Raw genomic sequence first — 27,978 nt, 5'->3', positions numbered from 1 at the left:
TGCGCCATTCACAGGTAACAACCGACCTCCACCAGGTGCTGGCAAGCAAAGGGTATGTGCTGGAGTGTCGTGGGGTGGTTAAGGTCAAAGGTAAAGGGGAAATGACAACCTACTTCCTCAATGATGGGCCGCCCAACAGTTAGCAGCCACGGCAACAGCAGGTGGCTACTGCAGGGACACAGCACCACTGAATTCGGACTCACAAGGTGAGCAAAATGGCTGAAACAACTCGAAACGCCATCACTCGAATCCCAAGCAAGGAGGGGATGGCGAAAGTGTAGGACTTTCAATGGAAACGTGTTACCGAAGAGAGAAAAATGTCTCAATTGACGGCCTTCGTGGAACACCTACAACTCGAAGGACATTTTTTTTTTTTCTCATGTCGAGCCTCTGTCAGGCTTCTTGAAAGATGCAAAGTCTGTTTATTTAAATCAACGCCTTTAAGCCTGTGTCAAAAGAAGATTTAACGCTGTACATAAGGCTACTTTCTTTTACTTCTTCGTTTTGGTTTTACATGAATTCAGAAGAGGTACTAGTCTTTGAGTTCCAGATGAATTATTTATTTCAATCTCAAATGTATTGTGCAAAAGGTCCTTTATGAAAAAGTGTGACTACATAAAGTACGTGCACAAATATCCAGTTTACTACACGATAAGTGTGTATCTACATGCATATTTGTGTATGAATATATGTATAAAATGAAGAGGACTATATTGACCAAAGACTAAAGTATTTACGACAAGCAAGGCAAGAGATGTGATGTGATATGTTCTGGCGAAAGTCAGCGACGATTGCCGCCTGTTTGTAAAGGCCTGAACCTTCTGTCTTCTTGCCCAGCTGCTGGCAGTAAAGACTGCTTCGTGGTTTTCATAAAATATGTTTTTAAAAAAAAAAAAAAGTATTTATTTTTGCCTGTCGTTACGACAGCGAAGCGCATTAACTCTAAATTATTCTAGTGCCCTCAACCTTTAGATGACTAAAGACGACTAAGGATGTTTTAAAGAAGGCTGTATTTGAAAATCTCTATTTTTATTTGTGCTCTTTTGAGGAGTTCAAGTAGCTTCAGCTGGGTTCAAGCTCTTGTTTCACAACATTATTGGTTGCTTTCTCAGAGATGGAGCCACCGTCTATCCAGTTGGTTCAAGCTGTAACAGTATGTCAACCTTCTCTTTCCCCTTTTGGAGGTGTATTTATTTTTTTTTTTTTGGGAGCGAATAGAAATTGCTGTTCCGAAGGCATCGGCGGGGGTGGGGGGTGGGGGGGGTACTTTGGATTTCAGCGCAGCCTGATTTAAGAACATGATGGAGGAAAGAAATATATATTGTTTTGACTGAATACTGTGCTTTGTAATCCTGGAGGGGGCATAACTATTTTCACTGTGAGGTTTTTATTCGACAGCAAAACTGCTTTCTTGCCAAACATAACCGCTTTGAAGCATGTCTTATTGTGGTATCTTGAGTTCATTTTTGTTTGTTTTAATGTAAGGTAATTTGTACCACTTCTGTATCCATCATTTGTATATTCTTAATGTTATTATGATGACGATTCTGATTAATTACAATGCTTATTATGATGATTCCATTCCAGTGAAAAAGGATCAAAGACCAGCACGCTTTCTTGTTTAACGCTCACGGATAACAACTGATCAACTGCAGCCAATGACGTCTGCTATTCAGACCGAATACACAATACAGTATTTCCGCTGGCCGTCGGTGCGATCATGTACAGCAAGTAATAACTTGGCTGCGTTTGCAGCGAAGCCCGGTTGGTTTGTGCTCACATAAGCATAGCAGTGAACAGGTTTTTGAAGGATTCACTGTGCTTCTTTTTTTTTTTTTTATGACACTCCTGCAGTATTGTAAATCTCAGCCAGGCTTTTAAGTGATGTCTCCTTTCCACACATCTCAGCAGAGAACAGAGCATACGTATATTTCCTGGTATTATACCACTATGTGGTGAGTGGATGAGGGGGAAGTAGAAGGCTGCACATATTTTTTCAGGATAAATTTCTTCAGTTGATGTATTATTTTTCCCAGTCTTTCAGCGACCTTTGTGCTGACGGCTGAGTTTGATTGCCTTACGTTAATATAAGACATTTATTAGAATAACACTATACAGGAACTGTGCCTGCTGGCCCGTTCTGGACTGCTGAGGGAGAGAAAAGAATAAGGGCTTGTTGAGAATATTCTCCGCGCAACAGCTCACCACTCACCATTTTTTTTTTTTTGCCACAAACGAAAGCCCCGACTCGACTTTTTTGCCACACTCAACGGCGACAAACAGTTTGTACCAAAGCCAGCTCGTGCAGCCTTGTGCTTTCGGTCCCTGCTTTGTTGCTGTGTGTGGTCAGTTGTGGCACAAGCACCAGAGGACAATAATGGAGAACACCAACTCACGAGTGGAACTGTGACCAATAAAGGAGTGACTCATATAAGCAAAGAGTTTATATATTAGACAAGCGTTTATAAAATAATGTGCAATGTATGTATTTATTTCTATCGGCTGTCCACGGACTTCTGTTCATTGTTCAATCTTGGGGTGTTTTGTGGAAGCAGGAGAAGAAGGTTGTCCCCACACAACTGAAACAGTATTTTTGCTCAGGCCTGATAAATAACCTTCCGTATTTGTTTTGTTTTATTTGTATTTTATTTTTCCTGAGTTGGAGGAGCTGAGAGGGGTGTGTTTCGCGCCGAATGACAAGAGGAATTGAGGACTATGACTAAGAGAAAAATAAAATTCCCCCTTGAGGAAAGAAAATTGAAATAGAGATTAATGGCTCATTTTTTATGCTCTTGCTGATTTCTGATGTGCTACAAAAATGTGATGGAAAATCTAAGGATAATTTTGGTATTGTTTGTCATCACAGCAGTTTAAGATGGGCCTGATTTGGTTATGGTTACTCAAACATGCCTTTTTCTCATTACACCGCACACTCTTTATTTAATTTAATAATTCAAAACACTGACCAGAAGAAGTTGAGTTAACTCACTTTACAGGCCAACTAAATTTTAACCGCTGGAAATTTTAGAACGCTCATGTCGGACTTTTGAGCATTTCAGTACTTTTTCGCACAATTTCTTCGTTTAATTAATTTAATTTGCTATTGAAACCGTCCCTCATGATATGCACATTGACTTCATGACACCAAAAGACCCTAACAAGTGATCAACAGTCCCCTCGTCATTGCAACATTTGGAAGAGGATGTGCTCAGAGGGAAGTGGACACTGAGTGTATCAGCAGGTTGCAAACGCTGCGACAGAGATACTGGAAGAGTCACAGAAAGGCATAGAAGTGGATGTCCATGGGAATGTATCGAAACTCCTGTTGTGAATGTTACCATTCAGATCACGGGCAAGGTACAGCAAGCAAAAAAAACAAAAAGAAAAACGTACTAAACCTGAACTAAAGGTTCTGCATTCAGAATCTTAGAAAATGTCTCTTTGGGTTTTTACTACAATGGTGGGATTTTGGAAAAACAAATGACAAAGTTGATTCCTGGAAGCAGAGTTTAGGCTGGTAACTGAAATTAAACTTTTAGTTTGAAAGCAACCATGGAAAATGAGCTGCACCCATCTGCGGGGAAATCAAAGTAGAAATGACAGCCCAACATGAAACAAACATCGATGGCCTACATGTAAAACTGCCAATCGGCACGATTTTCTACTCACTTTCAACAATTACTTCTGTGGTAAAACAAATTGCAGATGGGATTTTCATTTTGACCATCCGTGTTGATTACCAGACAATAGTAGGTTTGATCTTGGGTGGTAAAGACACTTTTATTCAGCTCTTATGGTTTATTCCGATGAGATTGGGCAGTGTAATAATATGATCAACCCCCCCCCCCAAATAAAAAAGATAAACAACTAGTGGTTTAATTTAGCAACCTTATATGCTCATAATATGAGCAGTAGTATAATAGTAGTATCGTTGACGTGTTTTACCGGTTAGGCAGCTTGAAAGCACAAAATTGCAGAACCTCCCACACGCTACCAGTGAGCTGATGTTTTATACCTTTCATTCCCTCACTGATTTCCCAGACAATTATAACAAGTTGCATTTTTTTTACGTTGTAATATATTCCACTAAGAAGTGGTATTTGGAGCGTACGTTACACTCCAAGCAGTGAAGGAAGAACACAAGCTGTAGCAACAGTCTACCATCCTTAAGGCAACTAAGTACATTATGAAACACTTTGTGAAATTCACTTCCTCATTCTAGTTAGACTTGTGCTGTTTCCAAAAGGAACAACCTTAGACCCATTTGAAGAGTCATTATCTACTTTGATTTCTAAGCTCTTCCACGAGACGTGAAAGATTCCATGTAGAGATTTTTCGTCACATTCATTTTGGGCCACACATATGTGGCTCCAAATAGGCCTTTTTGTTAATAAATGTGACCCAGCCATTCACAAGGACCCACTGGTAAAATCTCTGTATTTAATTCATTTGGATATGGCAATAGAGTGCACGGTTATTTGGAAGAAAGCCTTGCTTTCATGTTCGCAGTGCTCCGGCCTCAGGTTGTCTTCAGTAGAACAGTAGTACACTGTTTGGCGGGTTTACACGGGATCAGCGCTTGCTCGCTGTGAAGGGATCAATTTGCTGCCATGTTTGGTACGGCAGTACTCTCCGGAACAAATTTATTAGCATACGAGTTGTGTCATGAAAATTTAAGGACTGGTGTCAGAAAACATACATTTGAAAGACTAAGTTAAGTCATCTCCCATTCGAAGTCCTTTCCTAGGAGTCTAACACACCTTTCCAGTCTTGTCTGTCAAGCCTCAATACACTCTGAGAAGGATGCTCCATCTCTGTCATCACTGCCACCTGGTTGCCGTCCGCATCTTCAAAATGTTTCCTTTTGATGAAGAAAGAGAGAAGGGATTGCACTGAAGCATGTAGGGAGGTTTCTCCAGCAAAGCGATGATGTTCTCACCAGGAAACGTCAGATGCTCAGGGCATTGAGGAGGTCTTTTCTGAAACTATGGGATTTTTCTGACACACCTTGCATTGTATATTTAAGCATTAATTGATCATTAACAAAGATCTTGCAAAAAACTGCTGGGTAGTTTTAGGGCAATCCTATTGGCTGGCAATAAAAAAAATACTGAACCATCTTAAAGGGGAAGTGGAGTCAAAAAGGTTCTTGACAATATTTTCTATGAGACCCCACTTGTCTAAACACAGTACTCAGATTACAAAAGTACTCAATGGTACTCAACATGCAAATGTCACGTGACCAAGAGAAAACAGGTGAACCGTGATTGGTCGTTGCCTGAGCCCATCAACACTGTCATGTCATTTTCAGTCGACAGCAATGGCAAAATGGCCGCCCCCTGAAATGAATTTAAAAAATATGGGTGGATTTTGCCATGTAATAAAATACGCTTCAACAAGCATTGCTCTCCACCAGTGAGCATAGAAGCTAACACAGAATGTAATCTTGAGCAGAAAAGTTCACATTTGCATTGATTTGAGACCCCGTTACTTGCAACTCCTTTACTGCAATTAGAGTAATTCGAGAATTGACTCAGCATTCAAACAGTTTGACATTAGTTAATTTTAGAGGATTTAGTTGCCAATATTTTTGAATTGTAGTTTGTTTTTCAGGTGCCCAAGAATCCGTGATCGAGTTGGTCCAAACCCAGTAGAATGTGATACAAACAATACATATCTCATAAAAAGAGCACTATTGATTCAAATTCAAAATGGTGGTTAACTGTCTGTTTTTTTTAAACAAACCACTATCAATTTTAAAAGAAACTATCCCTTAAAAAAAAAAACAAAACAACAAAAACAAAAAACATTGGCACCTAAAATGCCCGCCAACTGTGAAATGACCCATATATATACTTTTCATGACATTTTTAATTTACGGCGTGCCATGACATTTACCTAAACTATGTTGCCATCTCTCATTATGCGCGTGGAAAGATAGTGTGTGTGCACGCGCACGTGGTGTGCTTGTCCCGCCCACTGTGGCCCCGCCCACCAGCAAGACCGTGAAGCCATCGGGCAGCAATGGGAACGCGAGCGAGCGCTGGTGAGTTTCTCGCAAACCAATAAAATCGCTTAATTCCGCCTTCTCACTCGAACAGGGAAGTAGCGCGCTGTCCGGGTTCGCTGGTGTTTTCGCGTGTATTATTCGCACACAAAGTGTGTTCTGTTGTGGAGCGTTTGTGTTCTTAACAACGGACTGGTAAGTAAGACTTTTGTTTCCGTTGAATGAGCTTTCTTTTTCTTTTCTTTTCTTTTTTTTTTAGTCGAGATTGATGCCGTTTGCTAGCTTGGAGTTGGAAGAAGCATCTTGTGTTGTCATAACTGCACGTGAAGCAAAGCACTGATGACGCGGCGGTTTTATTTTTCGTCGTTACAGTTTGCAGTCCGCTGCAAAATGCATCACAGAATAGCCCAGACAAACATTGTTTCGTGCTGCTTGGCGTTAGCATTGCATTTCGCCGCTGAAATGACAAAGAACCGATTGATGGACTCTTAAACTGACGAGCTGGGTCATCTATCAAGGTACTCAGCGGAAAGGTTGATCCCTGCTTAATAGGGGATTTAGTGTAGGATTTGACTAATGTCATTATAGTTTGTCTCGAGCTATTTATGGGAGTTGTAGTGACTGGGAGGGTTTTTGTACGTTGAGCCCAAATCCACGTGCTCTCGCTGTTTTATGTTATTTTTGTAAAACGCTGATAATTGATCCGAAGCGACCGAGCTGATGCCAAAAATAATAATTGCAGTAGTCCAGGAAGTACTTTAGAACTTGTTACGTACTGCTCAAACTGGGGGAATTTCCTCCACCTCCACTGTTAGTGATGAGTAATTGGACGAGGAAGTAATTTTCAACAATGCAGCCTTTGCCAGAAAGTCAGCATTCTTATGGCATGGTAGTACTGTCAAAGGCGATTCAAGTACTCACACTCCGTAACTAAATGGTAGGTAAAATAAGTAAGCTAATGTTCTTTATACAACATTTTTTGACGAGAGGACTCACAAAGGGTTTCCCAGACAGTAGTTTGAAAGCAGTACATTCTGTTATACTTGAGTGAAAGGTGTGTAAAAAAAAAAAAAAAAAAAGTACAGAATCTGAAATGCAAAAGTAAGAATTATGTTACTGGTAATTCTCATTTTGACAACTAGGCACAAGAAAAAAAAGAAACCATTGCTGGAGCCAAAAATGTCAAATAGCTATTTTATAAAGCCCCGGATTGGGAATATCTTGCTTCTCCGAATCTTTTGCGTCGGTCATTGTCATTAATGTTCTGTGGTTAGCATTCCCCCATGGCGCTGCTGTGTCCACCTTATAAGTCACAGATATCTTAATCAATCAACATGCTTAAGCATAGTTGACTTTATCTCTTTCCATTTCCGCCTTTATTTTCGTTTTGTTTTGACCCTTGGACGTTTAAGAAAAAACATCAGACACAGTAAGGTGTAAAGAAATAGAGGTGTCTGTTGAAATATAGAGACCAAATCTTAAACATCGTTTGAAAAAGAAATGCTCTGTACAGTACAGACGCCTGAATAATTTACTTGAGTATAGTAATGAAGTATTTATTCTTCTTTACTTCTGACCAGTGGATATTGCAGCCAATGAAAGTTTTGGAGCTTCCCACCCAATAATAGCAACAAATAAGCACACAAGACTCTGTAAACTGTCTTTTAATTGATAAGAAATTGGAATCAAATTCCATTTGTAATCTTGATGTTTGGTTTATCAAGTGGCGAAACACTGCTTTTAACCATCCCCCCATTCTCTGTATGACATGCCTTTGTCCCCCTTTTTTCTTTTTGTAGAGAAAATGAGCAGCATCCCACTCTCTCGCTCCGAGGTGTTCGGAGAGCTGAGGAAGGAGCTGCACAACGATCAAGAGTTCCGACAATCTGACACTCATGTATTTATCATCATGGGAGCCTCGGTGAGAATTCCACTGATACAGTTGTGTCCCTCAACAAATGCATTGCATATTCAACATTTGAGCCTGATTTTATGGGCGTTACTCAGAAGTGACTCGCACCTAAAAAAAAACTTCCCAAATAGATTATCATAAAAGATACCCTAGCAGCTGACTGACTTTAGAGGGAAGCATATTTTTCCTTTAATTCCTATTTCATTGCTGGCTGTGTCATTCAAATGATATCAACACCTCATGCCACGGTGAATTTACAGTGGATTCCTACATATTTGCGGCTCACTATTCGCAATTCCCCTTGCATGCATGTAATTTTTTTCACCTATCCTGAAATAACACTTTAAATGGCCACAAGATGGCGCCAAAGATCAGGCTAATTGGACGAGAGTATAACTGGTGTCGAGCAAGGATCTTGGAAGTGGTTTGTTTCAACTGAGAGACATCTTTGGATGTTGGAAATGATTTTAATTTAGCCTGATAGCTGAAGTATTACAAAGTCAAGTAATCTGAAAAAACATTTCTTTTCATGAGTAGTACTGAAAGGTGAGTTTGAGATTATATTAAGGTTTTGGGATCTCAGTGTGTGTGAAATGTACAGTTTAAACCATAAATATGAGTAATTCAACATTTCCAGGGTCGATGTCAATTATTTGCAGTTTTTCCGCTAGCAAGGCTTTGTCCCTTTACCTGCAAAAAGCAGTGTTTTACTTTTAGTGCAATTTAATAATATCATTATAACACAGTGAATGAGAATTGCTTTGTATCAAGCTAAAATTAGAATGTACACAGCTCTGATTGGCTGGATAGGGGTGCTGCAGATATTGTGCAGACATGTGAGCTAAAACATCAACAATAACACAAACGTACAAACCAAGTGGTTTTGGCTACAGAAAGATACAATATTTGTTCAATCACTATCTACATTTTTCTTTTAAATAGGCAAATAATTTTTAGTAAAATAAAATCAGGCGGCACTTTTCCAGATAGGTTAGTGAATATTTTGGTGAAACATAGCATTTGGAATATGTCCGCAGAAGTAGTAATGCAGTTTTAATTTGTGCCAAAGGCATCTGAAAACTGCTCATTTTGCATTATCTCTTGACACATCCCAATCCTTTAAAAAGTACGTTGTAAGTATTAGAAAATGCTGCAGTTAGTTGCACATGATCTGATTGAGGAAATGTTGAAAATGATTTCACCAAGCTTCTACAAACAAGGGCTGCTTACTAGTAATCCAAGGTTTCAAAAGCATCACCTCAAGGTTCCTCTTTGCTTTAGCGCCTGCCATCAATTTGAAGACCCACGAAAGCGTAGCTGACCATTTTAACACAGGAAGTTGGATTATATCCTTGCCATGACAGATTGCTGAATTGTTTTGAAAGACCAACAAACTCAAAAAAAGCACTGAACTCTACATTGAACTGCTTTCAGAGTACAGAACTTGAGTCTAGTTTCACAGAATTCTTAAACCTAACTAGACTGCCATCTGCTGGCCAGAAGTGGAATCTGAGGAATTTGAATGAACTGAGGCTGTGGCTGTATTATGAAATGAAATTTAGGTCTCTCTCCCCCCACGCGAAATAAACAATCCCTCTGCCGTTGCGCACACAGTACGTATGGATGTAATTATTGACTTTCAGGGTTACCAGTACAGTTTTTCTTTTCTTGCTTCGTTTGCGCTTGGGTGAGGTGTGGTGTTTTTGCTATGTCATTGGCTGTCAGCATTTTCCTTCAAGAGCACTTACACTGGCAGATAAAGGGAAGGACTCAAGCGTCTGCTCTTTCACTTTTGTTATACACTATAATTTAATTTAAGATAGTAGGGCACCCTACATTATAACGAACTTTAGCCATTTTACAAGGGTTAGCATTTTCTAATAAGAGCATTTAATAAGGTCAGCAAAAGTTTTACTTTGTTGTACTATCAGTTATCAGAATTTTGTTTGAGTGTGTCATTCCAAATCTGTTAATATGCTATAATTAATTTAGTGATTTATGCTGCTACATTAGCAGCTGCTGAATCTAATTTAATGGCAAGAAGAAAGCGAAAAAGAATTGCATGCATTTTCTGTACTGTGTTCCTTTTCAGAGTTCCAGCTCCCTTTCAACGCAACAATTTAATTAAAATTAGCATCATTTGTGGATTTGATGCAGCTCTCACATTGGATAATATGTGTTGCTTATCATCTATTTTGTAATTGAATTCATTGTTTTCAACGTTAACCTTCAATTGACTCTAAATTCTGAAGCTTACTATTTTACTCATTATCAGTAATTTCCTCTTTAGTCCCTAGAATTTGTTTTGTCTCCTGTTTTCACTAGAGTCACCTAGGATGTTTAAGAGCTGTTTTGTACAAGTTTTTTTTTTTTGTACAAGTTTTGTACAATATTTTAAAATCTGCATGTTTGTGTGTTTTGACCTGCAGGGTGATCTGGCCAAGAAGAAAATCTACCCAACTCTGTGGTAAGTCAACTTGTAAGCTTGGAAAATTCTTCACTTCTATTTATATCGCAATTAGTGTTGTCATCGACTGTCGACTTGTACTTCTCGAGGTTCTGAGTAACGTTTGAACGTTCTCTTCCAGGTGGTTGTTCAGAGACGGTCTCCTCCCAGAGAGAACATTTTTTCTTGGCTTTGCTCGCTCTGACCTGACAGTTGACGCTATCAGGACCTCCTGCATGCCATACCTTAAGGTAGTTGTGCTCCTGGAAATAAATCCAATGTCACCTTGCTGTGATTCACCGGTATTCCACCTTGCTCATCTCCTGGCATAGGTAACAGACTCTGAAGCAGATCGGTTGTCCGTCTTCTTCAGCAGAAACTCATACATAAGTGGAAAATACACAGATGAGGAGTCCTTTTCCAATCTCAATCAACACATCCTCACTCTGCCCGGAGGATCAGAGGCAAACCGGCTCTTCTACCTGGCTCTGCCACCCACTGTCTACCACGACGTTACCAAGAACATAAAGCACCACTGTATGAGTGAAAAGTCAGTGCGCTTTTTTTTTTTTTTCCTTCTCTCTTGCGGTGCGCTAGTGTATGACTTGATTTTAAGAAAAGAAACGCAAGAAAGCGGTAGCCAGACTGCCTTCATAAACAGTATACGAGTAGCTCAGGTCTTGTCTTAAATATGAATCGTGACGAGTTGCAATGATGCACGATCTGTTCTTTGTAGAGGCTGGACGAGAGTGATTGTAGAGAAGCCGTTTGGACGTGACCTTCAGAGCTCTGAAGAGCTGTCCGCTCACCTTTCTTCCCTCTTCACTGAAGACCAGATCTATCGTATAGATCACTATCTTGGCAAAGAAATGGTGCAGAACCTCATGGTGCTCAGGTAAGAAATGTATAGAGAATACCAGAGAGGGATTCTCTTAAGTGTGTTTGCCAATTCTGTAATTTAGGACAGTCACCCACATTTTTGGGATTAGTCTTGAAAATCACCATGATATATCCAAAACTGTAAACAGAAAGTTGCGCCAAAATGTTATGCTCCCTTGCACCAATCCAATACAATAAGCTGGATGAAATATTTAGCTGTACCTATTTGCTCTTTCGATTAACACTATCAGAGTGGCGTTAATGTAAGTTTGCTGTGGTAGAGCTGTACTCGAGCATGCTGAGAGCTGATTTGAATATTTATGACTCTCTTATCTAACTGGTTGAGACAACCAAAATATCGGAAATAAGTTTATGAGGCAACGCAGTTCTACATCACTGCAAACTAGAGCCACAGTAATAAACTGGGAAATCGATGCCTCTCAGAATCTAAACGGTGTAGTATATTTCTATATTAAATACGTTTGAAGGCAATAGGCACAATATGTAAAACGGTTCTTTAGCTGTGCATCTGTTCTTTAAAAAATGAATTAATTTCAAATGCTTGTCTTTGCGCACACTCATGGTTTAGATATCGATGCCAATGTCATAACGTAAACCCAAAGAGGTCATTCAACCAAAGAAGCTTGTTGTCATGAACATCTGTGTTTTTATATGTCTCGCCGCCGAAGAAAACTCAAGGTGATGTCGTTACAGATTTGGAAACCGGATCTTCGGCCCAATCTGGAATAGAGACAGCGTGGCCTGTGTGGTCCTCACATTTAAAGAACCTTTTGGCACTCAGGGAAGAGGGGGCTACTTCGATGATTTTGGAATCATCCGGTGAGAGGCCAAAAAGGCAAAAACTGCGCTGCAGTTCAATTCTGTTCACCATTCACTGATTATAAGATTTTATTTGGTCACATGATCAGCTCTCATAATTATCAGCTTGATCACGTGCTACATGTTAGGCGCCGCAGCTTACTTTCTGTGATCTCCTCTTCTTCGTCCTGATTAGAGATGTCATGCAGAACCACTTGCTCCAGTTGCTGTCTTTGGTTGCCATGGAGAAACCAGCCTCCACCAGCTCTGACGACGTCAGGGACGAAAAGGTACAGTGCTGATTCTTATTTCTACAAAATGCAATTTCCTGATTTATTCTTTTGACGTGTTTTCTTCCTGAAGGTCAAAGTGCTGAAATGCATCAATCCAATTTTAATGTCAGATGTGGTGCTGGGTCAGTACGTGGGTGACCCAAATGGGGAAGGAGATGCCAAATTGGGTTATCTGGATGATGCCACAGTTCCTAAAGGATCGACTCAGGCCACCTTCGCCACAGCAGTGATCTACGTGCACAATGAGCGTTGGGATGGTAAAGTTGTTATGCTGCGCTTCCGAAAACCTTCACGACACCAAATCCATTGCCCGCAGTTATTCTGATCTACGTTGGAACACATGCTTCTTCCTCAGGCGTTCCTTTCATCCTTCGCTGCGGTAAAGCTCTGAATGAGAGGAAGGCAGAGGTGCGGCTGCAATTCACAGATGTCCCGGGGGACATTTTTGGAAATCAGTGTCGCCGCAATGAGCTGGTGGTCCGTGTGCAACCCAACGAAGCCGTCTACGCCAAGATGATGAGCAAGAAACCTGGCGTGTACTTCAGCCCCGAGGAGACGGAGCTGGACCTCACCTATAAGAGCAGATATAAGGCAGGCGCTACCGAGTTTGTCACTGCTGATGAAAGGCTAGCATGCATTTTAATCATTTTTTTTTTTTTTTGTAGGATGTGAAGCTGCCGGATGCTTATGAACGTCTTATTCTGGATGTCTTCTGTGGGAGTCAGATGCACTTTGTACGCAGGTCTGTAGTCAACGTCATCATTTGAATATTGTTGTTGGATGGGATTACCAGTGTTTACCAAAGGGTGTCGCCATTGAGGCATCTTGTGTAGGTTTTTTTTTAAAATAGTACAAATGATGAATGATTAAAATTCCTCAACAGTGATGAATTAAAGGAAGCCTGGAGGATTTTCACTCCGCTGCTTCACCAAATAGACAAAGAAAGGCCAAAACCTATTCCTTACAAATATGGAAGGTTAGTGACAGTGTTTTATTTCTCCAATTGGGAGTAAACGTCCCGAACACATTTTGACAGTCTCCACCCCTCTTTTTCTAGCCGGGGCCCAACAGAAGCAGATGACCTTGTGAAGAGAGCTGGATTCCGCTACGAAGGCACTTACGTATGGGTGAACCCCAACAAACTTTGAGCTCTGCTGTGTTTAGGGAGGAGTTAGGTAGGTAGAATAGTTTTTTTGGTGAGTCACGCCGTTTCCGAATACGCTTTGAGTGACGCGTTTCCACTGTGGCTCCAGTTATTGTCTCAGGTAAATAGGCTATTTCTCTGAGCCGCTTTATCAGACGTTCAAAAGCGTGAGAAATTTAATAAGGCTGGCATCATGACTTTATCCCACTATTTGGTTGGTTGTGGAGAACGGGTATCTTCATTTGGGAACAAAACTAATTAAAGCCAAATATTTATTAAATATATATATATATATATATATATATATATATATATATACACACAATAGACACAAAGGAGAATGCTGATAGTTTCTTTGCAGCATTGATATTGGAATAGTCTTAAGTGTGCTCAAGGGCAAGCACTCGAAAGTAGCCTCCCTCTGATTGCATTCCCTTTTGTTTACATAAGGGGTGCCCAAGTCCAGTCCCCGACACCCCGTATCCAACCTGTTTTAGATTGTCCAAACGATCAGGATCATTATCGAGTTTCCTGCTGATCATTTGAACCAGGTGTGTTGGGGGTGACATTTAAAACATGCTGGATAGAGGGAGTTGAGGACTGAACATGGACAGCCCTGGCTTAAATGTTCACACTTACTGAAGTTCATTCCATACTTTAGATGTAGCAACATGAAGCAGGTCTACACATCATGACACACTTTGGAATGTACCAACTGTGCGCTGCTTTCCTCTGTCATGTAATGCTGGCAATACTACTTTAATATCATGTAATAAACTACTTTTGCTTCTTTATGAACACGTTTCATGGTAGAAGTTGATTTATTTAAGGTATGAATAAATATTGTAAACTTACAGCGGTATTTTCCAAGCAGCTTTATCTATTTTTGCCCTAAACAATTCCAGAATGATTTCCTTTTTAAGGTGAAGTGAGCAGATTTCCTAATTTGGTGCTGTAAGTAGTTGTCATTTGGGTTAAATATTATTCCACAAACATCAAGATAGAAATTTATTCTGACAAATGTTGACAAACATTTAAAAACACAAGCTCTTAGGCAGTCATGTTAACAAATGGACAGACATTTCACAAGAAAGTATTTGGTTTGCACAAACTGGTGCACTAGCCAAGACTTACTGTAGCAACTGTGAATTCTAAGGCACTTGCGTTTAGTAAAAACAGTTGCTTTGCATAATAATACAAAGTACAAGACAGGAAATGATTTGCGGACGATAAAAGCTACTAAGACATGAAGCACGGTTACGTTATGATTAAATAACTTCTGGTAATGGGCATGTGGCCACTGGACGGCATCATTATTAGCCCTCACCTCCGACTATTTTGTTGGATCTTGCCCATAGCTGCTGGACTTTCAAATTTGAATGCATGCTGTGATGCCCCCTAAACATTATTCAATGTTCAGATGTGAAGGACAGTCACTGACAGCCTCTTAGTGGTGGAAGTCAAGTATGACAATCAGGAAACATGGATTTCTCCTCAGGCATCAAGCCACAAGCAAGACAAAAACATCAGGAAACAAACGAACAAATCTTTCAAGCATCAGCATGATTTCATGAAATGAAAAAGCACTTTAACCTATGATTAAGGGCAAAGTGGTTGACAAGTGAACGCAGAGTCTCCATGGAGTGATCACGAGTGCCACTGTATTGCGTCACAGCTGCAGAGTGACTGGCCACCTCACGTTTTGGATGAGTAACAGATGACGTGGTAACGTTCTCCATGTAGAAGGCACTTGGTCAGTTTGTTAGTGTTTTACATGTGCTCTGGATGGTTTTGCAAGCAGCTGATAAATTCTGTGACTGGATGGCCCTGGTAGCAGATCTGATAGACAGCATTGAATAGTGGGAACCTGGTGGAGGGAACAGTTTGCAGTGAGTGTAACAATTAAGCCCTAAGTTGGGCTGTGTGTTTGATGCTTGGCTTACTTGTCAACCAAGTTTTTGTGCTTGAGGATGAGGTAGACCTCAGCTGCCGTCGCTGGTCCTTGCAGTTTCTGACCGTTCAACATCTCTTTCTCCAGCTCCTCGATGGACTGACCAAGAGAGAGAACATGACAATCTTATTAAAAATTCTGAGAGGTTAACACACTTAAGGCATGTTCCTCCCACTGACCTTTCCCGTCTTTGCAAAAGCCTCGGCAACCTTGCGGTTGCGGCCGCCGTAGCATGTGGTGATGAGATCCGCGACGCCACAGCTTTCCAAAAAAGTTGCGGAGGACACGGGCCCGGCAGTGCAGAAAATGCGGGCAAATGCGATCATCTCCATCAGACCCAACCGGATTACTGCCGCTTTTGTGTTGTCCCCAAAACCCAGACCGTCACAGAAACCTGCCCCAACGGCAACAATGTTCTACAGGACATGGAGGGGGAAAAAAAGTGTCATGAAGCTTTCATTACAATGAAATTTGACTTACCAGTACTTCATCAATATTGCACAATATTCCAAAACTATCTAATGAATTCACAGGCGGATGAAGCAAACAGTCTGCAGGACCAAAGGAATGACTTTGAATATCTACTAGTATTATGGGTATATTTAGGCATCACAGTCACTGGCCCTCAAAATTGATATAAACAAGCATTACAATTTTCTGTGACAGCCTTTATTTAGTCCTATAATGTTGCATGTATTGTAAATATTACCCCACATTCTCAATGAATACAAGGTAAAATCTTATTTTTTGGGTGGTTTTAGTCTTGCCAGCAGTGATTTTGTGCAGAAAGCTGACCTTTAAAGCTCCACAGATTTCCACCACATCATGCTCCGGCACGACAGTCACGCGGAAGTTGCTGGTCTGCATGAGTTCCTTCAGAAGAGCCCCGTGCTTTTCGTTCTTGCATCCTGAAGATGAGAACCCAGCCACTTGTTCATTTTTGTTGTTGTTGTAAACAATGCATGACAATGTCTTTGCTGCACTTCCCCCCCCCCCCCCCCCGGACTCTTTAAACAACTTTGTCAACAGGATTAATGTTTCCACTCTGCATCTTAAAACACAGAAGCAGGCTGAGTAAAATGTTACTGCAGGATGTGAAGGCAAACCAACCCACCCTGTCATTTAAACAAGAAAATAGAATAGACACATATAACAACATCCGGTGCTTAAAAGGCAAAAAACTCAATTTAGAACACTTCATGTTACTTTTAATGTTAAACTGAACTCTCCGTTTTGTTTCTCTTGAAACAGCATTAATGGCTACTGTCAAATTGCAGCCTGAGGCCGTTACATCCGGACTTTGTTTCCTTTCTAAAAGACATCGACTCTCAAAGACATTCCAAATTGACATCAATTCTAAACAATTGACATCTAGACTCTTGTTATCCTGGCAACAGACAAAGCAAGCATACAAAAAAAAACATCTGCATGCTATCTGATTTGTCATGAAAATACCTCTAAATTCTGATTCAAACAACGTCAAAACATCTGTAGTGCATTAAATTCAACGCAATAAATTAAGACTAACCGATGGTCGTCTCGCAAAATTTTTCATCAGCTACTTCGTTGGCAATGTTGGCCCCCATCAACACACTCATTGCAATGCCGAGCTTCTCCTGGATCACATCCGAGATCAGTTTAAGTCCATCGGGCCCCTCGTCAACTCCCTACAAAAAAAAAAAAGTAACCATGTACAAATGTTAGTGTATTCATATTGTGGCCCTCTAAGAGCATAACATCAACTGAGAAGTAGTCTTCAGATGAACCTATAACACTGCAAAGTCAAACCTTGATTAGAGATATGCCCAGTGCATCACTCTTTATCTTGCCCTTCATGGCGTCGCAGGCTTTCCCAATAAACTGGTGCGGGATGACAAACACCAGAATGTCTGCATCACCGGATGCCTCCACCAGGTCTGCAACTGCCAGCTGAGGAGAAAGATGTCATCGTGATGTGCTATAATTATCCATGTGGACAAATACAAATCCTGATAAGAGCTTACTTAACATTAAAGGACAAATAGAAATCACATCCATAGGAAGCAAAATGTTTGGTAAATGATAAGAAACCAACAAGTTCTTACCACATTTGCTGGTAGCTTGTGTCCAGGAAGATACTTGACATTCTCATGGTCCGTGTTGATAATTTCAGTCAGTTTGCGCCCATTCACCAACTCCTCAAACACCCACATTTTTACCGTGTTGTCAAATTTGGAATTCCGAGCGGCATTGGCACCCACTATCTTGGCAATGGCAGAGCCCCTGTGTTGTTCATAATGTAGAGTTAGTTTTTGACTGGACCTAAAGATATTTTACAGTCACATTCAAATACAGTTATGAAGGATGGGATGGCACTTGGTAAATTGTGTTGAAACGACCATTATTTTTATTATCATTTTAATGGTTCTGACACACTCCATGTTGTGTCATATAATCACGTATACAGAATTATACATCGTAGCAATCATTACTCAGTTTGTTTTAGAATCAGTGCATACAGATACAGTGTTACCCACTTTATTCTTTATTGTAGTGCATTGTTTGCACATTGCAGATTTTCATCGATTCTGTGACTTTCTTCAGCGGACTACCCAGGCAAGTCTAAATTTTGTGTGGCTTCAGTGTAGTACCACAGCATAGTACCACATTAGAGGCTAAGGAGTACTTACAAAAAGTATTTAATAAGTTTAAGTGTGATTTAATTTTTTTAAATTTTTTATATAGTCTAATCTATGTTGTGGCTGTTCACCGTAGACACTGATCATGATAATTATTTTTCACATAGATCACATTGGTCAACAAATGTTTACTTTTTTATTTTTAAATCAGGTATGCAAGTGAAATTTCCTAATTTGTTTTTCGCACCGATTCTGATTTCTGTCCTATTTTTTCTCCAGCATTTTAGGTTTTCTAAATAATATAATATAAACTATGAAATTACAATGGCTGGGTTCGGCAGCAGTTGGTTATGCGCAAGTTTTTATAGGTCAAACTTAAAAACAAAACATCAAAATATCTCAAACAGCTGATGTGATGAGGACATTTTAAAACTCAGCATCAAAACCACGTTTAGGGATGCATAAATACAAATAATCTCTGATTAAAATTTTGCTTTTAACCAGCAAAGATCCTTGGAAATTGCAACGTTCCCCCACTGGTGAGCTATTTTTAGAACAGGCCCGAAGACTACTTATGTGATCCTTGGTGGCCCGCAAACACGATGTTGGTTACTACTGCGCTGTAATAAACGCCATAAACAGGGGTCATTCATTACGTAGAATATTGTGTGGGAAATACTGTGAGTCAAGGGATAAACTACCAGTTGTAATGGGTTTTCAATTAAATCCACGAAAGGAAACGCAAAAAATGATTAACTGTCTATCGTTACTGTCATTTTAAAAAGTGATCGCCCGAGTCATAAACCTGAATAAAAACACAATGAAAAATTACGCCTCAATTGCATATTTGAATATTAATTAAAAGTTCGTGTAGGTAATTTGTGACATTTATACTGAATTTTATACTGTACAAATGTGTACTGAATTAACGGACCCTGGCGTGTGACGTCATGAAGCAAGATCCCGTCAGGTGCCGAAACAGTACGCACACAAATTCAAAAAGGCAGCATGTTAAATTACCAAAAGTGAATGACAACCGTTCAGACCGCGCACTATTTCTTTTTAAGACGACAGGGTCCTTTTGTTCCGTGAAGTACCACTGAAACCTCAGCGAAGCAAAAAAGCAGCTGCTTAGCTAGTTGTTGGCCGGTGATGCTAATTTGGCTAGCACAAGTAGCACCGAAGAACAGAAGGGAGATGGCCACGCGTTTTTAAAGTCAGCCCGATCCAACACCCCTCCTCACTCGCTCTGCACACGTCGTAGCATCGCTGCTACTACTTGCCAATTTCCAGATCCGATGATGCAGACTTTCTTCGCGGCTGCCATGGCAAAAAGGCAAATCGATGAGTGAGTAAACTCTTCGTGAGGTTATGCAATGCTCAAGCAGCTGCCAACGAGCCTGCCTGCCTGCCTGCCAAATGTGCCGATGTGGATTGTGGACGCCGAGCCCTTCGTGTTATTGGCCCGCATGAGGGGAGACTCTGGCCCGCCCATTGCAAGTCGACGATCCAACCCTTCTTTGTCACTCATTCATCAAGCCGACATGAGGTTCGTGGGCTCAAAGTAACTCATGCAAATAGGAACGTCTCCCTCCCACCTCTGCTCACTTGTCGTATTCGGGTAGAAAAGTTACCCGAAGTTGTGATTTTCTTATCACTCACTCGGTCAGAATTAGAATTATGAAACAAGGTTTTATGAGTGGCCAAACATAAACAATATACCTGTTCGATACGTCTCTGAAAATGTGTTTTCTTATTTTTATACCATTTTCCTTTTTAAATCGGCTCTATGTCACAGGTGTCAAACTGGTGTCAAAGCCCGGGGGCCAGATCCGGCCCTCCACGCTATTCATATGGCCGGCAAACTTGCAAAGGCAAATCGTGTGTCAGCTGCACGTTTGTTGTTAAGGAGCCGTTGAAGACGTGAACTTGTTTTTCTGTGTGTAGATTTTTGTAGATTACAAAAAAATTTATGTGTTGAAAATGCAATAATGCCTTACTGAGTAAGGCTTACTCAGTCAAACATTAAACTAAAATATAACAGATAAGCGAGAGGCCTCATCTCTACTTATCTTCCCTCTACACTTTTCACTTCGGATGGCTCATGAAATTGGTTCTGAACTAGTGATGAAAACAATATTCTTGAAAGCAATAACCTTTCACATAAATATTTATCTCAATCTATTAAAAATATCCGTTCTTTAACACATGTATATGTTGCTAGATCACTCCACACTATATGTTCAATCAATTCAAATGTGTGATAAATATTTTATAATTATTGTTACAATTAAATATCGTATTATATATATATGGTATTAGTGTTATTATTGTTATCATGCAAACCTGAATTCCTTAAAAAAAAAAACAAGGGTGCATTCGTTTTTGTCTCTTTGGTCTCACTTAACCTTAAATTTAACCAACACATTAAAAGTCACAAGATGTACCACCCAAACTTCAGTGTTGCAGGACTCGGATAAGAGGACCTTGTTGTTTAAGACTTGAAGGAGGAACTGTTAAGTACTGATTCAGCAGTCTGGTGTTCTGTGGGGTTTAAAAATAAATCTGGCACGTAGTTTAGAAGAATGACATTTGAATCTCACTTAAACTCAACATGGAAGAAATTTGAGAGTGATAAAAATAATCTATGTTCATTTTTATATGTATACAGTGATTGAATTTGTATGGCAGACTACTCGTTCTCATGATGGTGTGCTATTTGAAGTACGGCAGAAATTACCTTGAGCTCTGAGTTAATGTAAACAATTTTCTACAGAAGAGACTTCTATTCAATGTCGAAAAACCAAACACTCTCTCTGGAACCTCTCTCAGAATTTTCAGAGGAGGAAGGAAGCAAGACAAGCAGGAAGTGCAACCAAAATTTGTAAGTAAATAAGCACACAGAACACATAGGGTCTAATAAAAAGTAATATTAGACCTTGAACTTTAATGAAACAATTACTTCAATTCCATAATTCATATATATCACTTGAATGTCATCATAAGAACAAAAGAAAAAGCCTAATAACAAAAAAGAAACTGACCCTGTCCAATAAAAGCACGTATCCCCAAGATGTATGAGTTATGTACAATATTTGTAGTCAGAAAAGCAAACAATGTGTCGGATAAAAAAAAAAAAAGCCATAATTTGGAAATCCATGCCTTTCTTTGGACAGCAACCATGTGAAAGATTCCATGCAGTACACACTGCAAAACCATGTCTGTAATTACTTGCTACAATATAAGAAGCTCTGACCAAAGCCACAAAACTAAAAAGTAAAGCTTAATATTCATATAGTTTATCAAAGCCATCGTACAGAAAACAGACGCATAGCAAACCTAGTACAGTAGTATACAATTTCGACTATGCTAATATTATGCTGTTATTATCCATAATAACCGCAGTATTTACATTTCTATATATATTTTTTGTTCTGATGTCAGCTGATGGTATGCATCATTGTCAGACCATCACATTGAGCTCAATGGGAATGACTGAAACTATACAATATAAATAATAGGTTGCAAGAGACAAACTATCAAGCAGGCACTGCTGGACTCATCCGATATCAGTGTCAGCCTTTGGCACTAGCGTTGAGCAACGTAAACATACATAGACGCTATCAGTATACAACCTCATCTGCAGGTTATCAGTTCATATTTGAAACTGCTGCACAGTGCTACATGCGACTCGAGCCCTAGATGATGAGACATTCAGTTATTTGTTGTCATGTAAACACTTCTGTTCTCAAAAAGTAAGACAACCAAGTTGTTGGTTATTTTAAACAGCGTAGGGAAATTCAAGACGGGATGTTGTGTGACCAGTGTGTTTTCTTTTTTACCACATATATTTTGGAACTCCTACTGAGTGTAAATCACAGTTTTCAATAACGGCATAAGAGCATCTTCCACTCTGAAGTATCCCGATGAATGTCTATAACTGCGTCTCTACAAATGCCAATGGTGGCAATGTTGGATTTTCTTCTGGCCCATTCTTAGCATTTTCAATACAGGACTTAAAAAGTTGCCTTTTATTTATTTTTTTTGCTCAGCTTAGTCACTTGCACTTGCAGTCATCCTGCCCAATGAGGTAGAATACTGTAAGAATACTGTATAATGTCAAAATGTTTTCAGGAGATCTACAGGGAAAGACTGTCCAAATACGGTCTTGGATGGCATAAGCATCCAAAATGTGAAGTCGTTGAAAAGTGGATACATGTTACATGCAAGTCATCAAGTGTAAATGACTTAAAAATCATTGATATTCATTATTTCACATTAACAACAAAACAAAATCTTTGAAAGCTGATAAACCCAACTCGCTGCAACTTCAGTTTTGTTCATGTCTATGATTTATGATGCTGAGCTATGTGAGCAATTGCCATACGGCTCGTCAAAGTTGGTCTTGCTCATCACTGCAGTTTTGCCATCTGAGAGCGTCCTTTTCTTTTTTTCTTTGCTTCTGCCCCAAAGTTCAGGCAAGGTTGAGATACTTTGCCTGTTGTCTTAGGGCACTGAACGAAGTCCATGGAGGCTCTCTGAGACTCTGGACACTTAATGAAACTTACTGACGTGACACTTGACATCATCAAGGCTCAGCACAGTACCCTGATCGGTGTTGTTGTGTTTGTGCTTTTTATCAGAGCATCCACACAGCTTGTACTTTATCACCTGAGAAGATAGAAACAGAACAGTCAAAGCAACCGCGATTAATGTTACTTTCATGGATATAAAAAGTCTACACACCCCCTTTGAAATGCTGTTTTTGTGTGACTTAGAAATCTGAACCCCAAATAATTTAAATACTATTTTCACCATTTATGTGACCTATAGCTTGTAGTATTCGATTGGAAAAATAAATTCACTTCTTTCAAGCGGTTGTAAAAGTGTGCACACCCTCCCTTAAACAGGGATGAGGCCTCTCATATTTTCATCAATTTTGGCAGGACATCAAGTTTGCGGTTTAGAGTGCTTTTAAAAAGTCAAGGTTTCAATAACCGCTAAGACTGTCCGTTACCGGTCATGAACATTTCTTGAGCTTTTTTTTTCCCATGGTATTTGGAACTCAGCTACAATATAATTGGCTGCTTTGCATAGCATCATTGTATGTGTCAAATGTTGCCCAGTTGGCATCCATTGCAGCCTGGTCATCCTGGAAGGGGGATTCCCCCATCTGTGGTCCCTTCTCAAGGTTTCTCACTTTTCCCCTAATGAGGTTTTGTGAGTTTTTCCTTGCCCTCCTGGGGGTTAAGATCGGGGATGTCGATTGTGGCTATGTAAAGCCCTTTGAGACTGTCTGTGATTAAGGGCTATACAAATAAAATTGACTTGACTTGCTTGCAGAGGTTAGTTAACGAGCCGCTCATTTGAAGTTAATGATAAGAGGCCAGCTGTGCTGAGCAGAGAGGGGAAGGGTGAGCAGTTACAGGGTGGAGGAGAGTGGGAGATGACAGAGAGCTCACAAGGACAACATGAATAGCCTGCCAGTTCTAAAAATTGCTCACCAGTGACGGGACACTGTGACTTACTAAGAATTAATACACAAGAAGACTGTTAATATTTATTTATTCATTTTAAATGTGGTACACATTTCTTAATGTACCAAATATGATTGTTTAAACATAAAATGGATCGTGTTCAATGGGGAGAAAAAAGCCTTTTTTTAATTTACCAAAATATATAAAAGAAAAATACATGTTAAGCGCCGTATTTTTAATACCGGCATAACACAATATTTTTGTTCGGGTTTTACAGAATCATTCAGAATCTAACACGGGCCCATGCCTACTCTCAATGGATACTATAAACATAACAATGAGATCCTTCCAATGCTGTTAAACCTTTTTGCGGGCCATGGCTGCTTGCTGTAAGATAGAACAACAAAAATGCCAGCATACTAAATCATACTACAACTGCTAAACTTTATTTGGGGTTACACAGGCCCCTTAAATGGTGGCAGTTGTGTGCTGAATCACATTTAGGACGAGTCTGAAAGTGCTCGATTAAAACTCAACTGTCACAGCACCCGTTACAAGGTGTGCACACTTGCGACCGTATTATCTCAGGTGTTTATTTTTACTTCCCTTTCAAAAATATTTTAGTTTTTGAATTTCTAGTAGTTTGAAATAATGGTTGAAGCAGTTTTGAAATACTCTATGTTGGAGCCGGTATTTGAACAGGGGGTGTGTGAACGTTTTATATCCACTGTTCTTCTTCAATGATGATTCACCTCATAAAGGTAGTCAAATATCTCCAGAATGGTGAGTATGCTTGCGCCAATGAAAAGTCCCATTTGACCACCAATATCACCTGGAATATTCAAATCAAGGCATGCATGATAATTAAGTTAAAATGATCACCAAAACGTAAAAAAAAAATTACTTAATACAGTTATAGATAATTGACATAATACTGTACCTAATAGTCCAGCCACTTCGTAAGCTTTTTTCTGTTCAATAGTTTCATAGTTGAGAGCCTCAAAAAAGATGTCCAAAACCAGAAGGTTCTCCCTGCAGATTGCAGAGTTCATAAATATAATTTAAAGCAAACATTGTCATTTTTCAAAAAACGAAAAAGCAATTCTGATGTATCTGAATAACACAGCTGTGTTCCTCAAAATACCCAAGGATCATGAATTCTAGCACATGCGTCAGCTAACTTTTCTAGTCACTCTGAAATAAGAATGTTATTGAATTTCACAACCAGGCAATCCAGATAGCCGTCTTGTTTGAATAAGAACATTTCAAAAGTCAGTGCTCCCTGTATGTCCCCTTTAATCAAGATGACCGCAATCATGCAGTTTTCAAATAAGACAAACTAATTATTCAGTATTGGTACTTACTTAATGTACTGCTCAGATTTGTTATATTTCTTTGCAAGATATTTAGCAGAAGCCTTGCTGGGGATTTTTACAAAGGACAGTTCTTTACTGTATCTGGTCATGTTGCATGGTGTTTCACACACACAGAAATCATTATCCCTCTGCACCAAGAAATCTGGAAGGGAAAAAAAAAATAACATAAAAAGATTTTAGACTCCTCTGGTCGAAAAGGTCATGTCATGACACAAATTACAGTAACGTGTACGGTCTAGACCAGAGTTTAACAAAGCCTCTCTCTTACCAAGAGCGGGATCAGCACATTCCTTGTACAGCTCTGGGGTGCAGTAGGGTGCATCGCCTGCAACCAAAACACAGGAACAAAAAAATGTGTGAAGTCCTTTTTCACTCGGTCTTGGAAGAGCTTAACAGGAAATCTACTTTAAATTGATTAACAGCATGGATTAGGTGCGCAAAGATCTATATATATATATATCTTGATCTTTTTTTCTTTACCAGTATGTGGATTTCAGATACTTTGCATTGAATTGTAAAATGTTACGCACCCAATTAAAAAAACAAAAAAAAAACAACAACAATTGTTTGTGTGGTATTAGTTTAAGTAGACCGTCTATTGTCGTGATTTACACGCACCAGATTTATTTTTTTTTATCCCCACTTCCTACCTGGCATATGCACCATGCGACAGTTGCAGTTGTCCACTAGGTATCGTGTTTCACAGTCGATACGACAGGCTGTGATGCTGTAAGTATCAAAGAAGTCTGAGTCCATGGGTGTCACCTTGCAGTCACCCCATGGTGGTGGAAGATATATCAGCTGCAAAAATGCATCATATTTTATTTTAGCATGTGAGGAGTTTTGAAAAAAAAAAAACAACATCTTGTTCACTTTAAGAAAGCAAGAAACAAACTGATAAGAAGATTCTCAATCATGTGGCAAGATAACTACAAAGGGACACTGCCAAAATAATTGTCTTTATATGGACCAAGAAGTTTTTAGACTGGTCAAGTGAATCTCAAGACTTAAACATTATAGAGCATGCCTTTGACCAGTGAAAGAGGAGAGACTCAAGCGAGTGACACTCTGAAAGAGTTTGCGGTGGAAGCCATTGTACGAGAAGAATACAAAAGTACAATGATGGAAGACAAAGTTGTTACCCTCTGTTCCTGACAAGAGACAAACGTTTGGAATCCAGGAGCCACTCCGAAGCCGAGCTGATCGATGAACGAAGGTTCATCTTGACTGTGGATCTGCACTTTGACTCCGGCTTCAAATGATGTCTCATCTGACAAATGACGAAGAAAATGTCAGTACAACCCAGCCGCAATGCCAATTTGCAATCTTTTCTACTCACCTGTTTCACCCCAGACTGGCAGGTACTCGTCCTGCTGGATGTCCAACATGAGCTCCAGTCCGTTACCCATCCCCCCCTTGGTGGTTATGAGGGGAGGGCGATCATTACCCCCGGCATTAAAGGTGTAACATTTGCCATAGCGAGTGAAGACCTGAAAGGCAGACAAGGGAGATATTTTTTTTCTCCTGCAAACCATCACATTGGGTAGGGTGAGCGTTAAAATTGTTCTTAACAGTACCACTAGGGGTCAGTGTTTGTCTCCATTTGTGACTGAACGTGCAGAAGAGAATATGAACCTTGTATGCCTCAGTGAAGTTATGGAGACCTGGTGGCTGGTGATTTAACATTTCTTTTCCTTGCGTGCACTTCGTGGCAACTGAAATGAACCTCAGGTTACCATGGAGACCAATCTAACCTGCCAGGAATATTGGTGATTTATATTGGGATTCATCCAGTCAAGATGGTCCATTTTTTCAATAACAAGCTCAATTTATGTATTCTTTTATCAGGAAAATTATGTTAGCTTGCTTTTTCTGTTTTATTTATTTGTTTTGGAGAAATCCGTGAGGAAATAAATATTCCAAAATCGCCCACTTAAAATATGGGATTTGGCCACGCTTCCTCTTCTCCTGGAATGTCTTTGCGGGAGTCATGGGAGCGACAGATCACAATTTGTCCATTCAAAATCATTATAATTATGTTGCTAATTATGTCATGTTTTCATGGTTCGTTCAATATCGCAAACAGTTGCCAGAAAATTTTGAATGTTCAAAATTTTGTTGCGGCATGATGGCCTCACAGTGCAGAGATCGTTTGATTCCGGCTCCGGCCTTCCTGTGTGGAGTTTCCACGTTCTCCCCGTGCCTGCGTGGGTTTCCTCAGGGCACTCCGGTATCCTCCCTCATTCCCAAAATAGGCACAGCAGGTTGATTGGACACTAAATTTCCACTAGGTATGAGTGTGAGCGCGGATGATTGTTTGTCTCTGTGTGTGCCCTGCCATTGGCTGGCAAACAGTTCAGGGTGTACCCCGCCTGCTGTCTGAAGATATGGGATAGGCTCCAACACCTCCCGCAAACCTTGTGAGGAGAAGCGGTATTGATAATGGATGGGAAAAAAAAAAACGACTGTTAAAACTGTTGGCAAACATCTTAGACCTTGAACGAATCCTGACAAAAATACATTCGCTACGTGCGCACACTCGCAAACCTGAGCCGCACAGTGAGATGTGGGTTTCATCAAGTCCAAATCAGTCTATCTTGTGTAATGGTCGGTCGTGTGACAAGGGATGGTATGTGTGAAAAAGCATCCAACATGTACTGTATATTATTCAACCTGCACATCTTGCATCCGCCAAGTGGTTGTTAAAGATGAATGAATAAATCACAAAGCACATGTGCATTACACATCATGCATACTGTATGACGCAAGTGTTAAAAATTGACATCATGGATAGATCATTGTATTCATCAGCAATTCTAAATAGTTAAGCTGAACTTCACTTTACTTTGAATTTCTTATACTTCAGTTACTTTTATGCTGCTCTTTCCACAATATTTAGTGCTTAACCTACAGACAACCCCACCACAGGGCTATGATAAATAAAGCTGTCCCTCACAACCAGTTTTGCTGGTTGAGTGCCTTTAAAAGAGCACCACAGAGCACTGTTGTCATTAAACATAATGCATATAAATATTCATGTGTGACTTTAGATGCAC

General features: G+C 39.9%; 4 protein-coding genes and 1 long non-coding RNA gene across 8 annotated transcripts in view; 3 read left to right on the top strand and 2 right to left on the bottom strand.

The window, feature by feature from the left end:
• LOC148339744 (adenylate cyclase type 6-like) overlaps window positions 1-937 on the top strand; it is a 36,373-nt gene extending 35,436 nt beyond the window's left edge. The window contains exon 25 of the mRNA XM_088290679.1: window positions 15-937. Coding sequence (XP_088146805.1) covers window positions 15-143 — 129 coding nt within the window. The 3' untranslated portion in view covers window positions 144-937. The remainder of the gene's footprint in view (window positions 1-14) is intronic.
• Window positions 938-5,959: 5,022 nt separating this feature from the next.
• Window positions 5,960-14,298, top strand: LOC148339743 (glucose-6-phosphate 1-dehydrogenase). 3 transcript variants are annotated; one of them, XM_088290371.1, is made up of 13 exons: window positions 5,960-6,046; window positions 7,807-7,928; window positions 10,349-10,386; window positions 10,508-10,616; window positions 10,698-10,915; window positions 11,102-11,260; window positions 11,959-12,084; window positions 12,260-12,353; window positions 12,427-12,613; window positions 12,712-12,935; window positions 13,022-13,098; window positions 13,240-13,332; window positions 13,414-14,298. In XM_088290371.1, the coding sequence occupies exons 1-13, from the start codon at window positions 6,025-6,027 to the stop codon at window positions 13,502-13,504; spliced, it is 1,560 nt and encodes a 519-aa protein (XP_088146497.1). In that variant the 5' UTR covers window positions 5,960-6,024; the 3' UTR covers window positions 13,505-14,298. The 3 variants fall into 3 exon arrangements, with proteins under 3 accessions (XP_088146497.1, XP_088146496.1, XP_088146498.1); XM_088290370.1 differs by having other exon boundaries at window positions 5,961-6,046; window positions 12,712-12,947; XM_088290372.1 differs by lacking the exon at window positions 5,960-6,046 and adding an exon at window positions 6,053-6,202 and having other exon boundaries at window positions 12,712-12,947.
• Window positions 14,299-14,495: 197 nt separating this feature from the next.
• On the bottom strand, window positions 14,496-19,583 carry LOC148339742 (glycerol-3-phosphate dehydrogenase [NAD(+)], cytoplasmic). The gene is made up of 8 exons (XM_088290375.1): window positions 19,353-19,583; window positions 17,536-17,713; window positions 17,240-17,380; window positions 16,980-17,118; window positions 16,247-16,359; window positions 15,631-15,867; window positions 15,444-15,550; window positions 14,496-15,367 (listed from the first exon to the last, which is right to left on the bottom strand). Exons 1-8 carry the CDS (start codon window positions 19,394-19,396, stop codon window positions 15,271-15,273), a joined length of 1,056 nt encoding a protein of 351 aa, XP_088146501.1. The 5' UTR covers window positions 19,397-19,583; the 3' UTR covers window positions 14,496-15,270.
• LOC148339741 (uncharacterized) overlaps window positions 19,021-27,978 on the top strand; it is a 30,113-nt gene continuing 21,155 nt past the window's right edge. For both annotated transcript variants that reach the window (XR_015842516.1, XR_015842515.1), the window contains exons 1-2: window positions 19,021-19,618; window positions 20,846-20,953. This is a non-coding gene — a long non-coding RNA (uncharacterized LOC148339741). The remainder of the gene's footprint in view (window positions 19,619-20,845; window positions 20,954-27,978) is intronic.
• Window positions 21,018-27,978, bottom strand: part of LOC148339740 (acid-sensing ion channel 1-like) — a 31,072-nt gene continuing 24,111 nt past the window's right edge. The window contains exons 3-10 of the mRNA XM_088290373.1: window positions 26,262-26,412; window positions 26,065-26,192; window positions 25,573-25,723; window positions 25,191-25,247; window positions 24,911-25,064; window positions 24,487-24,578; window positions 24,299-24,378; window positions 21,018-22,740 (exon numbers count right to left, since the gene is read on the bottom strand). Of these exons, the coding sequence (XP_088146499.1) occupies window positions 22,624-22,740; window positions 24,299-24,378; window positions 24,487-24,578; window positions 24,911-25,064; window positions 25,191-25,247; window positions 25,573-25,723; window positions 26,065-26,192; window positions 26,262-26,412 (930 nt within the window). The 3' untranslated portion in view covers window positions 21,018-22,623. The remainder of the gene's footprint in view (window positions 22,741-24,298; window positions 24,379-24,486; window positions 24,579-24,910; window positions 25,065-25,190; window positions 25,248-25,572; window positions 25,724-26,064; window positions 26,193-26,261; window positions 26,413-27,978) is intronic.

The sequence above is a fragment of the Idiotropiscis lumnitzeri genome, chromosome 3 (genome assembly GCF_059441095.1).
Source record: "Idiotropiscis lumnitzeri isolate Australia: NSW breed Sydney's pygmy pipehorse chromosome 3, RoL_Ilum_1.0, whole genome shotgun sequence".
In the NCBI taxonomy this organism is placed as follows: domain Eukaryota; kingdom Metazoa; phylum Chordata; class Actinopteri; order Syngnathiformes; family Syngnathidae; genus Idiotropiscis; species Idiotropiscis lumnitzeri.
This window is presented reverse-complemented; position numbering and strand designations above follow the sequence as displayed.

Coding starts and splice junctions, on each gene's coding strand:
- LOC148339742 (XM_088290375.1), bottom strand. CDS start 19,396: ATGGCAGCCGCGAAGAAAGTCTGCATCATCGGATCTGGAAATTG. Junction 17,119..17,239: donor TGGGCATATCTCTAATCAAG/GTTTGACTTTGC, acceptor TTTTTTTTGTAG/GGAGTTGACGAGGGGCCCGA. Junction 16,360..16,979: donor ATTTTGCGAGACGACCATCG/GTTAGTCTTAAT, acceptor TCTCATCTTCAG/GATGCAAGAACGAAAAGCAC.
- LOC148339743 (XM_088290370.1), top strand. CDS start 6,025: ATGGGAACGCGAGCGAGCGCTG. Junction 12,948..13,021: donor CCTATAAGAGCAGATATAAG/GCAGGCGCTACC, acceptor TTTTTTTTGTAG/GATGTGAAGCTGCCGGATGC. Junction 13,099..13,239: donor CAGATGCACTTTGTACGCAG/GTCTGTAGTCAA, acceptor ATTCCTCAACAG/TGATGAATTAAAGGAAGCCT.